At 41.9% G+C, this 14,920-nt stretch overlaps 1 protein-coding gene across 2 annotated transcripts in view; it reads right to left on the minus strand.

Annotated features, from left to right (window-relative positions):
* The window catches only part of CMYA5 (cardiomyopathy associated 5), a 63,339-nt gene that overhangs the window by 14,424 nt on the left and 33,995 nt on the right, over positions 1-14,920 (minus strand). The window contains exons 9-10 of one of the 2 annotated variants that reach the window (XM_034774527.1): positions 10,002-10,149; positions 339-472 (exon numbers count right to left, since the gene is read on the minus strand). In XM_034774527.1, coding sequence (XP_034630418.1) covers positions 339-472; positions 10,002-10,149 — 282 coding nt within the window. Of the gene's footprint in view, positions 1-338; positions 473-10,001; positions 10,150-14,920 lie in introns of those variants that run through there. The other variant, XM_034774529.1, reaches the window with a different exon arrangement.

Consider the following 14,920-nt stretch of genomic DNA (forward strand, 5'->3'; position numbering starts at 1 on the left):
TGCATAGGTCTAATGAGGGCAGAACTTGATATTGTTTTAGGAGTTTTATATTCATAGGAGTTGTACAAAACTCCAGAACCTGAAGAACACTGGATGGTTTCCAATGGTCCTGATTTCACTTACACCAGCTTTATACTGGCATAACTCTATTAAATTCAGCTGAGTTATTCCCAATTTACACTAAAGGTCAGTCAAATCAGAAGCAGGCCCAGTATGTCACAATGAACTGGTTACTTTTGGAGACTAAATTTCAGCATTAAATTCTGGGGCAATTATGCCACCTTTGAGTGCCCTGCCACTCCACCTCATTGTTTTGATGTCAGAAAAGGCAGATCTACCTTTCGTTGAGATGAGGGCGGCTTCACTCTGCTCACTTGTCCCAGATGAGTTGGCAGCTCTCACATAGAAGAAATAATTCACATTGGGCTGCAGATTAACTTGCAGTTCAGGCTTTTTTATTCCAGCAAAAGATCTAGAAAAATTCAACAATTTTTACAATTGAAAATGCATACTAAAACTATCATGATCAAATGAAAATGATCTCTTATACAAACAGCCAAGCCATTTTAGCTACGTAATACTGTACTTGGATATTACAGTGATGGGCACTGTATGAAAACCTGAGGTTGGATGGAAGCGTAGACAGACAGACAGATCTTCTTTTCTTCAGATTACAGACGGATTTTTCCATTTTACCTATGACATTTTCCCTCGCTTTACTGGCTTTAAAATGACTTGAGTCTCTACTGCCTTGCACCTTATATAGTTATTTACACCTATGTAAACCAGGTGTGAAATTCAACTAATCTGATTTAGCAGTATTTTACACGCACTTTGTGCTCAGCTTGCACAGATGGAAGTGAGTATACAAAATGCAAGGCAGTGGAGAATCAGGACCCCTAATTTTCATTGATCTTCCCAGTAAAACATCCATGTTGCCAGATGAACAAGTTAAACAAATAGAACTTGCAATAAATACAGCCACATATGAGAACACATAGCTGGTATGACCGGGCTACTTAAATACAGATTTCAACTGTGAGTGGAAGATACCACTTTTGAATATACATGGGAACCACACATCTTATTGTGGGCTCTTATCTCACACATCATTCAGCAAAAAGAGCTAGCGTCCCCCGCAACTTCGCAGTGCACTTTAACTGGCAAGCTTTGCAAGATACAGCAGTAGAAGAACTGCCTTGGCACAGTGTCCTACTTTGATTAATCCTGCCCTTTATGATTCCTCAAAAGCTCCTGCCTTCACATCCTCGACAGTCGGTGCCATTACACACTCCAGGAAAACTGAGAGAATCAGCATTCACTCGATCTACTTCACAGACACTTTGAAGTGACCTTGAAGGCACCTGGGTTGTCTAGAAAAATATGAACTTTACTTTTTATTCTGATGGAAACATGGGCTGAATTTAATGTTTTCTCACTTTCTGGGTCCATATTTTCAGAGTCCCATAGAATGCACATACACCATTGCATGCACAAAACCTGTATCTGAGTGCCCAGCTAGCAGTTACCTGCACAGATTAGGTAACTTTGCCCACAAGTACCAGTCTGTACACACCATACAACTACCCAGTTTTCAAGTGTAAGTATAGGTTGTTGTCTACAATGTGCACTCGCGTGTGCACATTTTGGGGCAAATTCTGCCCCCTTCTGCATGCCTGTTCCTTCACAATGGAACCACATGGTTCTGTTGTACAAGGAGGAGTCGGGTGTGGGGGACCCTAACTCTGAACAAGACCCCTGTGTGCCAGCTTATGGAAGGTGGGAGGAGTTAGAGTTGGGAATCAACCACAGCACAGAACCTCCTTCTCTCTACTTGCTGTGTCGCGTCTAGATAAAAAAAAGGCTCTGCAACTTTTCTGAAACATGGGGAAGAGGATTCCTCCCACCCTGGCTCCCACTGTGCATCTCCCCAGCACCCAGTCTGACTATTTAGACCAACTGCTCGGTTGGTCTCCTTACTACAATTACTGCTCCTGCACTGACAGGGGGATGGAACTAGATTAGCCAATGAGTCTTTACCATCTCTAATTTCTATGATCCCACATTCCATTCTATATGCATCCGAAGAAGTGGGCTGTAGTCCACGAAAGCTTATGCTCTAATAAATTTGTTAGTCTCTAAGGTGCCACAAGTACTCCTGTTCTTCTTTTTGCGGATACAGACTAACACGGCTGTTACTCTGAAACCTATGATCCCACAGTATGTCAGACAGGCAAATGCAGTTTGCTATGCAAGTCCATTATTATTAATTTATCTAAACTGTTTTTCTGCAGATGTCCCACCAGAGAGCAGTACAAACTGAAGAATGATCAGTGAGTGCTCTTCCACTAGGATTTTCACATGCACATCTGAGCCTTGTTTATCAGTATGAGCAAAATCTCGCAGTCCTTACACGTTCTTCATGAAGGCAAAACTCACTTTAACTTCAAAGGGAGCTTTGTGTGCACAAAGATTGCAGGATTGCACTCTATGTGCGATTTATTTCACCTCTCCATTGTATGCATTTTACAGTGCCTTTTGTCAAGAAAATTTGAGAAAAAAATCATTATGTTCTTCAAAGATGTTTCCAATCTGAGTGAACTTCAAAGGGTGGGGGGTTTTAAGCTCATCAGGACCAAGCCAAACCTTGTTATAGAAATAAGCATGCAAATCCCAAAAGAGATGCAGTAAATGCAGAATCAGGTAACCCAAAGTTGATGGAGATTGACAGACTGTATCACTACCAAGTAAGTGATAAAGACCCTGATTCAACAAGGTACTTAAGCATGTGCCTGCCTTTAAGCAGGTGAATAATCATATTGGTGGATTATCCCGGAAAGGCTTTGTGGGAGAAGTGTGACTAGAGGAGGGATGACTAAAGAGAGGGTGGTCTCAGAGGAGAAAGACTGGTCTGAGTATAGGAGCAACATGGAAAAAGGCATGATGAGAGTACAAGAATAATACAAAAGAAGCACTTTGGAGGCAGGCTAAAGTAGAATAAAAGAAGCAAGAAAGGAGAGACAGCCAAGACTCAGGCAGGAATGGAGTTTTGCAAAGCTTTGAAATAAGTTGTCCACACTTACTTAAACTAGGAAGATAGCCTGGGACACTCTATAATGTCCTGTATCAGAGGGGTAGCCATGTTAGTCTGAATCTGTAAAAGGTAACAGAGGGTCCTGTGGCACCTTTAAGACTAACAGAAGTATAGGGAGCATAAGCTTTCGTGGGTAAGAACCTCACTTCTTCAGATGCAAGCGGGCTTGCATCTGAAGAAGTGAGGTTCTTACCCACAAAAGCTTATACTCCCTATACTTCTGTTAGTCTCAAAGGTGCCACAGGACCCTCTGTTATCTATAATGTCCTGATACCCCAACAGTTTTTGCAGGTAAAGTTATTTTTCATAGTTCTCCGTTAAAAGTTCTGTGACAGAAGCAGAACACACTGGAAAGGAGCCATTTTGCTCAAGTAGTTAAAAGAGTGCTAAAAATCGAGCTACAAGAAGACGTATAGAAAAAACAGGAGTACTTGTGGCACCTTAGAGACCAACAAATTTATTTGAGCATACGCTTTCGTGGGCTAGAGCCCACTTAAATTTATTAGTCTCTAAGGTGCCACAAGTACTCCTGTTCTTTTTGCGGATACAGACTAACACGGCTTCTACTCTGAAACCTGTATAGAAAACTGCTTGTCCTAATGAATGGGCAAAATCTCTCAAGCTCAGTGATTTCCTCTGCACAATGCCTTCCTGTTTTCCCTATGAGATGCCACAAAATTCACTGCCCTACCATGAAAACAGGAGGTGTCCTTTCCCCCACATTTTAGAATAATTATATCATAACATTTGAGATGGCTTCTTAGCCTATCCAAAGGCTATACAACACATCCATCTGAGTAGAGAGGGGAGCAAGCTGCAACATTCACATCCTGAGTCAGAGCCAAACTTTCTCATAGCGCAGGGGCGTTCAGATCTGCAGTTTGTGTTCAGAGTAGGATCAGCCATCAAGTTCAGACTGGGATGTCCTCCAAGTCTGAGGATATTTGAATTCCGGCTTTGGGCCCATCTCAATATGAGAGTGCAATATTTCAGCTACAGCTCAGATTTAATAGCAGCACAAAGTTGTCTGGACTCAGACTGGACCTATCAGTAAAACAGTGATGAGGTTTGCCAGTAAGGTACTGTGCCTAGTAACCTATTTTAGCTAGCTTTGAGCTTCCTAAGAATAGAGCCCATCAATTTTATCTGAGATTAAGGCTTAAAAAATATCCCTGCTGGTGCCAACTAATGAAAGAGGATAAGCCAACAAGATGGACATTCATTTGCAACACTCAGTTAATTTCAGCCAGCTCCAGACTCACAACAAGCTGAGTCCCAAACGAGAAATGTCTTTGAATGCCTTGCCTTTTGGTCTGGCTGCTGGGGGAAGGGATGAGGTGGAAAACTGAGCCAATGAGCGGCCCTCCCCCTCCCCCCCCCCCCCCCCGCCCCAGCCACAGGCAATCACTTTTGTTGGTTATGCTTTAGGTCAGCCCTCTAGTCAGTAATACAAACTTTAGAGTGAAAAAGGTGTGATTACTGCCTGGTTTATGTGAGTATAAGGCAAGTATGTGGGAAGGGAATCGGCATTGTTAACATCCTGATGGTGCTATGGGAAAAGCCTGCTCCATTTCCAAGTCCCTGTGATAAACTGTGATACTAGATCTCCCTTAATCTAGCATAAACCACTGAACCCTGTAATTTCTGTCACAGAAGGAAGGGAAATCAATCTAACAAAATATGCTGAGTGTTCAGTTATATACTTGCTGTTTAAAATATGCCTGCACATTTTACAGACAATTGGAAATGTAAAAAGATAATTGTATTGGCAGAGCATGACATAACTTGGCCTTTTTCCAAGAGGTTTTCTTTAGGTTTCATACTATGGCTACAAAACCTTTGACAAAAAGTACAGGGCGTTAAAAGTAAAGGAACACAAAACACCCGATGTTTTAATTTTCTCTTGCTCCTGTTTAGAATGAGAAATCTAAGTCTCAAAGCCAGTCTCCAAATTTCAGGTATTATATTTAACAGGAACACTATCTGACTTTAAGCAAGGGGGAGTTACATTTTTCTTCACATTTAAATTGGTGAACAAGATTGTGTCACCTGACTGATGTGGCTCAATGCTCAGAAATTGCCTAGAAAACTGGAGCTTTTTCTAAGTCATGAGAAATCTGATTTATAGCAGTTGTTTGTTTTCATCCACATAACAATTATATCCCATTTATTCCCATCTATTTCAATAAAAATTCTAAAGCCAATGGGTAACATATATATATTAAAATGTTCAGAATCCCCTCTGTATTTTAAATAGCTATTTTCGCTTCCAAACAATCCACCAGTGAAACCCAACATCTAGAGCTGTGCTGACATCATTGATATCCGTGGTGGGAGCTGAACGTACACAACGTTTTGCAAGTATAGCACCTCACAGGATTGGGCCCACTGAGAGGGAAGGATGGTCTTGTGGCTAAAGCAAAGGCCTGGGAATCAGGTCATCGGTGTTCCATTTCCAGCTGTGCCACGTACTTCAGGCCTGCTTATCTGCCCATCTACACCCTTCTTAAAGGAGTTTGAATTGCGCTAGTATAACTGAACACAGTACCAGGCTCTTCTTCAGTGACTGTGTGCAAATCATTTAGGCCCAATTTTTTTTCACAAGCATTGCTTAATCTTGAATGACTGTTTTGGGATGCTCATCTTGAGCCACCTAGGGCTGATTGTCAGAGGTTCTGAGCACCTACAACTGCCATTCACTTCAGTGGCAGATGCAACTGCTCAGCATGCACAAGTTTTCACATCTCCACAGCACTGTTCGACACTGGACAACATTGTTAGATCATTCCCAGACCTATCTTCTCTGTGGAGACTGTACTTCTGAGAGTGGCCTCAAGCAAAGCAGTCCATTCTCTACCAGGCTAGTGTTCCTGCCAGTAGATAGGGGTAATATTGCATAGACATCTGAAGGTTCCAGTTGGCATCAGGATGCCAGCTGAAATCCAGCACAGATCAGTGGTACTGAGGGAAAGCTTTGCCAGTAAGTGGTCTATGTGAAAGGAGTTGGTGGTCTCAATCCAGTTCCTACTGGACAAGTGTCCATGTCACCAAATCATCACCATAACTGGCCCTCATTGTCACTTTTCATGGCAGTCTCAACAAGACTGAATGGGCATTGGAGACTCAGTATTATTCTTTTGCTGCTAGAGGTTGTCCCCTCAGTTTAGGAGTCAAACATATTGGCAAGGCAATGGGCAGGGATGCTTGCCCTGCTATTCTACACATAGATGGAAGATTTCAGTCTCTAGGGGTGTCTATCTCAACTGATCACAAGGATTAAATTCACTCAGGAAAACACAAACACAATTATTTCTACTTCTTATGAATTCACAACATATTAATTTCTGTCTCTCAGGTTTCTCACGGTTTCTATCTGAACAGCCCACACAACTAATCCCAGGACTATATTTCTCTAAATTTTCCATCTTCCACCCACCGCTCCATTGACTTCTCCACCCAGAAAAGGCAGAACTGTGAGAAAATAGCAGCAGTATAGAAATCTAAAGAAATATTTCAAGCCCACTTAGCCTGGAAAAGGATTAAAGAAAAGCAAGGATGTCTGAGGAGGAGCTCCATGAGTTTACACACAGCCAGTAGGAAATCTTCAGCCACCACAATAGCAAGGTTAGGGACTGATTGTTGTCAGAGAACTAAAAAAGGTTCTGAACTAAATCATCCTGGGATGCATGCGGATGAAAAATTGAAGGGGGTGGGAACATTTGGGGAGAAAAATCTCTGTGCCGATTTCTTTGCAGAGATTCCCCCAACTCTCCCATTGGGGAGTGGGGATTGTCTCCACAGGAAAGGGTGTGGTCTTTCCACATACCTAGTGGATCTCCTGGAACCTGCAGGAGGCCACAACCATTTGTGTGTAGGCCCTGTATCCTTGCACCTGATCCAGCCCCCTATGGTGCATTGGAGACCCCCCTTGTCTGTGGTGGAAGGATATATGCAGAGAAGTTAATGTAGCCTAGGACTGTATTACCTTTTCCTGGTAAGTTCCATATACCAGCAGGAGTGTGCGATTTGTATCCTGTACCCGCAACTTGCCCACTACTTCCCCATGTCTCCTCCCTCATTCTCTGCTCCCTCCACCATGCCCAGGCCACCCCAGCAGTTGTATTAACTTTCCATTAGATCCCCATTGGTGCTGCAGAACCCCCTTTTCAAGGGAAATCCAAGAGGCCTGCCTCTTGGATTTCCCTTGAAAGGGGGTTCTGCAGCTTCTGGGCTTCATGGAGCTGGAGCAAACCAGGATGGGACTAGAGATACAGGTTCGCTGTGTAAATGGCCTGTGCCTGGCATATCCCCAAGATCTGTGGTGTCTGTCAAATGTACTCCCTGTTTGCTTTTATTTTTTGTCCTTTCTGAAATTTCACTCTGGTCACAGTGAAAAGCTATTTTCTATCCACAGAAAGGCCAAAATATCAATTTGATTCAGTAATATATAGATTCATGAACATTTCTGATTTTGCACAGGCATACTTGACAATGAGGGTCAGTCAATTCTGTCATTTTGTAGGCACAGTTATCTTCACACAAGCAAACTGCTCCACACTGAACTTATTTTGCTCACCAGTGACAGAAAACTGAACATTTTCAGCTTTGCTGTTGAGCAGAATAGAGGCTATTCCAATTAATTGTAAGTAAACTTGTAAACTTGGAGTAAACATGTACTGTATGGTCAGGAGCAACCACATTTTGCCTAGCTGAAGACAACATTGGTTGGAATTCAAGGGCCTCATAAAATTTGTATGAAACTGAGCACACTGCAGCTGCCTGTACCAGGGACAGCCATGCAGAACTCCTGTTCCTCCTCCTGCTTGGATTAAGACAAAGCATCATGTGCTGGCACATTTAGTCTATGCAGGCCTCAACTCCCTATTTAAAGATCAGGAGGAGCCATGGTCTACATTGTAGAGCTCTGGGGGCTACATTTGGCACATTGGTACTGACTTTTTTTGCAGGCTATTTAAATATTCTTTTAAAATGTATTTATCCCGTTTGTTTTTCCTTTTCCTTAGAGACTATCACCAACTGCCTCTGTGTGTCACCTAATTCATTTCTGTTATTTTTAAGAACAATTAAACTATTCCCCCAAACGTCTTTGGGCAATGGGCTCTTCCCTCTGTATAACCTCCGTCTTCCTTACTATCCCTGCATCATGTGGGGCTGGAAGGTCATGAGGGGTCTGTTTTTTTTCTCATTCTCTCTGTTGCCATCCTTTGGGCAGGTACAAGAGGACAGAAAATATACTGATCAGTTATGGGGAACACACACTGAAGTCAGTGCAGTCTGGGACAGTGCTGATGTCACTGGAACCTGTCTATTACCCTCACCTGACAAATATGAGCCTTGATATGGATGATGACAACATATATACTCAGTGCCATCATTACTGTGTTTGAAGTGATGGATGGTAAGAGAGCTGGGTGGGAAATGGTTTTGCCGACCCACAAACATTTGAGATTTCGAAAATGGACCCATTCCATGTCAGGATGAAACAAAGACCCTTTGAAGTGTTTTGGTGAAAAAACAGAGAGAAATAGCTCCACTCCAGAATAGTCAATAATCCAGTGGCTAGAACAGTCATGTGGGACATCAGCAACCCAGGTTCAAGTCCTTGCTCTGCCTGATTCAGACCCAGGACTTGAACCTGGGTCTCTGACATCCCAGGTGAGTGACATCATCACTGGACTCTTCTGGGGTGGGTCTCCCCCCTCTCCTCACCTCCTGAAATTCCATCCTGGACTTGAGAAACTTTTCCCAAAAGTTCAGTCAAAAGCAGTACATTGTCACAAAACGTTTTGGTTTCAATAAATTGGCATTTTCTGACCCCAAAAATTGTCAAAAAATTCCAAACCAGCTCCAATCCAAGAGTTGGTTTGTTTTTCTGTGGGGAGTCTTTTTTGAGGTGGGGTAGGAAAGGTTATTTATTAGTGATGATTAATTATTATTTATTTTCCTAGGAGAAATGGTTTATAAGTTGTGTGCACGCATAATTTAGATATGCCTGTTATTGTAGTTTTTAGAGTACATGTATTACTAATTATTATTATTTGCATTGCAAGAATATCTAGAATCTGAACCCACTCAATATCTGGGGCCCCATTGTTTTCGGTGCTGCACAAATACATAGCAAACTAGGTCTCTGCCCTGAGGATCTTACAATGCAAGTTTTTTTGATATAGCAAGATGATTTGCACAGACAGATACTGTGCCAGCATAAAGCCTGATTGAAATTACCAGGCGGTCACCCACACAGAACTCATTGATGGATCAGGTCTTAGGAAAGCTTACAATCTAATTGTAAATGTTAAAATTTAACATAGGAGAGCTTCATACCGATAGCGTACTAATACTTGTGATGTGTTTAATAAAGAAATCACATGAATGAATCCTTCTGCTATGCTCTAGTGATGAACCCCCACAACAGATTTTCAGGTCTCTTAATCTGTTTTTTTTGTTTGTTTGTTTGTTTTTTAAGCAAACATACAGACTTCCCAGCCCCTGCCCTTTTCTGTGCAACACAAGTGCACTGGTTCTGCTGTGGAAGAGGGGGGCCTCCATAGGTGAAGAGGAGGAGGTAGAATTCGCCCCTTAATGTCTTTTATTTCCCAACTGAGGACTAGCTCAATGGAAGTTTTTCCTGAGTAAAGACTGCATAAGGACTTCAGGTTTGGGGCTGAAGTAAATGGGTTCATTAGTTTAGCAGAATAAAATGACGGTATTTCTAGTTTCCCCCGATCTAATATCAGAGATTAGCATCTGGCCCAGAAGCTGATTTCTTCTATATGTAATTCAGGACAAACAGAATAATCACTTCTATAATAATCCATGATCTGGAAAGTGCTCCTTAGCTTCTGTTTAATCTCATCTATCCACATTTCAAACCTTAGGTACTGACCTGAGACCCTCTCCTTCAGGAGAGTACTGTCTGCAGTACTCCAGTGTGAAAGACTTTGTTGCTTCTGAGTTGGCTGTGCTCCATCGGATGATGGCAGTGTCCCAACACACAGTACAGTCTTCTGCCTTTAGTAAGGGGGTAGAGGGTGCTGTGAACACAATGATGTATTAGCTGTACTATGAAGAATGCTACAGCAACTGCAATATATATGCTAGGCAGATTGAAATGAAAAGACAACCACAAAACATATGTCACCAATCCTAAAAAACCAATAAACGGAATTAGCGTAGAAAGATCTTTTTCCTCAGATGGAAATAATGTGTGTGGAAACAACTCCACTACAATAATGTTCTCCCATCCCCTGTTAACTTTTTTTTTTTTGGGGGGGGGGGCAGGTGGCATGCTAATCAGGAAAAACACTTTACTACTTTACCCATCTCTTCAAAAAAAAATAGTAAGAATTACATGCAGTTTATTCTGTAGTTTAAATGATAGTGCCCTATGCTTTGGAGCTGAAGGTTCCAAGTTCAATCCCTCCAGAAAGAACCCATTATGTAAATTCATGCAGTTCAGAGTTTCCTTAACAAGTTAATTTAGATCAGGGCGTCTCAAACTGGGGGTCGGGACCCCTCAGGGTATCGCAAGGTTATTACATGGGGGGGGGGTCGCGAGCTGTCAGCCTCCACCCTCAAACCCCACTTTGCCTCCAGCATTTATAATGGTGTTAAATATAAATTAAAAACACTTTTTTACATAAGGGGGGTTGCACACAGACGCTTGCTATGTGAAAGGTCAGTAAAAAAGTTTGAGAACCACTGATTTAGATGATCTCGAACACTTTTTTCACTCATTTCTGTGGTGCTTTAAGGAATAGACCCATGAAGCAGCATAGGGTCTGGTTATACCTAGATTACCACAGCTCTGTCTTCAGCAGCCCTTGCATCAACTGTATAACAAAAATTAATATGATGCAGAAGAACTGAGTAGTAGCAAAGGGATAACTTTGCTGCTTTAATTGTGTCCAGTATATTGTTGCAATACAGCTACCAAAATTTAATACATTTCTCTTCCCTATGGCCTAAATTCAAGGACTACAAACCCTATTGCACATATAGACAAATATACATGAAGAAGGACACAGATTGCAAGTGATCAAAGGAATATTGTGTGAAATAATGTACCGAATTAGCCTATCAGATTCAAGGTCTTATTTTCTAGGCTGAAAGTGATTTTGTTTACTCACTCAGTTTCTCTCTACAAACTTTTCTCCACTACATGAAGTATTGGCATCATGTGAGCCTACCAAGTTCTGAATTTAACACTTCTGGGATAATATTAATATCAGTCCCTAAAATATCATCACTGGGATTTCTGTTCTTTGATAATAAACATAGATATATTTACAGTGAAAACAAGGCTAAGTGCTGTGATGTTAAGCAATGTGGTGATCCTGAGCTGAATCTTGCAAGCTGGTGTAAACTATTTCTTTGGGAACAGCAGGTAGTACTAGTAATATTGCACAAATGGATATAAACTGGCCATCAGGAAATTTAGACTTGAAATTAGACGAAGGTTTCTAACCATCAGAGGAGTGAAGTCCTGGAACAGCCTTCCAAGGGGAGCAGTGGAGGCAAAAGATATATCTGGCTTCAAGACTAAGCTTGATAAGTTTATGGAGGGGATGGTATGATGGGATAGCCTATTTTTGGCAATTAATTGATCTTTGACTATTAGCGGTAAATATGCCCAATGGCCTGTGATGGGACATTAGATAGGGTGGGATCTGAGTTACTACAGAGAATTCTTTCCTGGGTGTCTGGCTGGTGAGTCTTGCCCACATGCTCAGGGTTTAGCTGATCGCCATATTTGGGGTCAGGAAGGAATTTTCCTCCAGGGCAGATTGGCAGAGGCCCTGGGGGTTTTTTGCGTCTCTCTGCTGCGTGGGGCACGGGTCACTTGCTGAAGGATTCTCTGCACCTTCAAGTTTTTAAACCACAAGTTGAGGACTTCAATAGCTTAGACATAGGTCAGGGGGTTGTTACAGGAGTGGGTGGGTGAGATTCTGTGGCCTGCGTTGTGCAGGTCAGACTAGAAGATAATAATGGTCCCTTCTGACCTTAAAGTCTATGAGATAAGGGGCTGGACATTTCAGGGAATGATCAGAGGACTCGGGGGTTGGAGAGCACCTATCACAAACTTGTAATGTGGGGGCAGGGGGGCAGGGGGGCTGGAAAGTAGTGTTTGTGCTGCCAGAGGCTTGTGGTTTCAGGGAGCTGATCCACAGCAGGCACAGATAAGACTGCTTTATGCTAAGGACAGGTGATGGTACCCTGGGAAGCGTCACGCCAAAACAAGAAGTCAGTGGGCCTGATCCTTAGCTGTTGTAACTTTGTGTGGCTCCATTAATGTCAATGGAGCCATGCCACCTTATACCAGCTGATGATCTGTCCCATGTACTGGCCCACCACAGGTTTGGTGACCATCAGGATGTTATAAGACTCAGCCTGTTTTCCAGAGCTTTCAAGGAGGAAATAATGGTCACTGAGTGTCACTCTGAAACCTAAAAGTGTGAAGTGATGGAAGCAGGTACAAGCATGGTTGAGAGCTTTTTATTCTGAATATCACAAGGCTGAATCATGCAGTCTGTTACTATCCAATTTTTAAGTTCTCAGCAATTTTGTCTTTTTTACTCCCATGACTTTACGAATTAAACTGTGCAACAGTGTAATGCTGGCAGACCAGGTGCCAGTTCATGCCAAGGCCCATAGGCCTCAACTGAAGACTGACCAATATATAGCTGGGAACCAGTCTGGCTCACCTGTTAAAATAGGTATTACAGTTATAAAAATGTGTTTCATGTTTAGACTTTGTGAAACGCTAGTAGGAAGCTGCATGTATTCATCTAATTTATAACATCTGTACCCCATTATAAAGTTATATTAAGGGTTTGCATTGTAATCCTCTTTAATTGTATAAATCAAACAAGAATGAAACATTAATTAATGTAAAATGCTGGCTTCCTACAGAAGGTGTTAGGTCCTGCCCATCAAGAAGGCCCATTGTAACCAAATGAGACATTGTGAAACATCAAAGAACAAAGACTTTGTTAATAGTATTCCTCCCTCACCCCCATGAAGAGGAGGTGAACGTATGAACTCATCCCATCAGCTTGAATTTGGGGGAGAAGGCAATAAAAATCCCTAACACAAAGAAACTGTCTCTATGCTGTTTGGACTCTGAAGGTCGAAGATTTCTAAGCGTAAGCAAGGGATCCGCAGCTGCTTAGTCTGGGTTAGCCCTAGGCTGTAACTCATTCATGTGTGTATGTTTATCTGCTTTAATATTGGGAATAACTCTCTTTGCTTTTTCTTAGTTTATACATCTTTAGTTAGTTTATTATAGGACTGGCTACAAGCATTGTCTTCGGTGTAAGATCTAAAGCCCAATTGTCCTAGGGTAAGTGACTGGTCCTTTGGGACTGGGAGTAACCTGAACATTGTTTCAGAGTAGCAGCCGTGTTAGTCTGTATCCGCAAAAAGAACAGGAGTACTTGTGGCACCTTAGAGACTAACAAATTTATTAGAGCATAAGCTGTCGTGAAGAAGTGGGCTGTAGCCCACGAAAGCTTATGCTCTAATAAATTTGTTAGTCTCTAAGGTGCCACAAGTACTCCTGTTCTTTTTGCTGAACATTGTTGTGATTTGTGGTATAAGGGACCATCTATCGCAAATGCAAGCTTGCCTAAGTGGCAAGATAGATAGATCATTTGCAGACCCAGAAAAAATTGTGAATGGACCCCTTTGGAAATCTTAGACATAGTCTGTGGACCCCCCAAGGGTCCGCGGACCATAGATTGAAAACCTCTGATTTAAAGGATCTGAATATTCCAGCCTTGTGACCTAGCAGTCATTCCCTTAACTGATACGCTGGAGAACTAGTTTCTATTGTCAGTGATAATTTTGCTGTCCCTAGATGTCTGAGAGGGCAGGGTGATATAGTATCTTCCACTGTACAACATTACCATTAGTCCATTACAGAATGTAGCATCAGTGGACTCCAGAGGGAGTTCTCTTCAGATGGATGGGCAGTGACCAAAAGATGGAAGCAGAGTGAATAGTTCATATAAAAAAATCATCCAGCTTCCAAAAGGGGCAGGCATAAATAAAACAATATCAAACATAGAACAGGCCAAAGAGTTAGCCTTTTAAAAAACTTCAGATTTTGTGAAAAGTATGTTGACTTTCCAGCTGGAACAACTAATTTGCACTATAGCCTGACGCCAAAAATAACATTTAGCTGCCAGAAGCCAGATTTGGAGAGGTTAGATATCAGGGCAGGACAAAACTCTGGTGGAACATTTTTTGTGAAAATTCATGTGAATCATTTGGCCATTTAAATGTAAAGGATTTTGCACCCCCAAAACTGCGGGTTTTTCACAAAATTTGGCAAGTCTGAACTTTTTTTCCAGTTATTTTTTGCAAAAATCTTTGGTAAAAAATATGCACTATGACTTAACATGCCACAGGATGAGGAGGAGGAGGAGGATCCAAAGACTTTGTGGCTCAGTGGATTAAGCACAGGGGTCAAAGTCACAGCGTCCACCAAGTGGTCTCAATAATACCTTTGCTTTATAAACATTATTTCATTATAAAGCGTGTAAATATCATTATCCATGTTTTACCAATAGGGAAATTGAATAATCCTCCTCATCCTGCCGAGTTTAAATGATCTGACAAAAGTCATCCAGCAAAGTAAGTGTCAGAACATGGATTAGAACACAGGACTCCTAAGCCTATGCCTAATGTGCTAGATCATGGTGCCCCCAAAGCAAGTCACAAACTCTGAACCTCAGTTTCCTAATCTGTCAAATGATGCTAATATATAATACTTATCTAATTACTTGCCATTATTATAATTTA

Source organism: Trachemys scripta, chromosome 6 (assembly GCF_013100865.1).
Source record: "Trachemys scripta elegans isolate TJP31775 chromosome 6, CAS_Tse_1.0, whole genome shotgun sequence".
NCBI classification, from domain to species: domain Eukaryota; kingdom Metazoa; phylum Chordata; order Testudines; family Emydidae; genus Trachemys; species Trachemys scripta.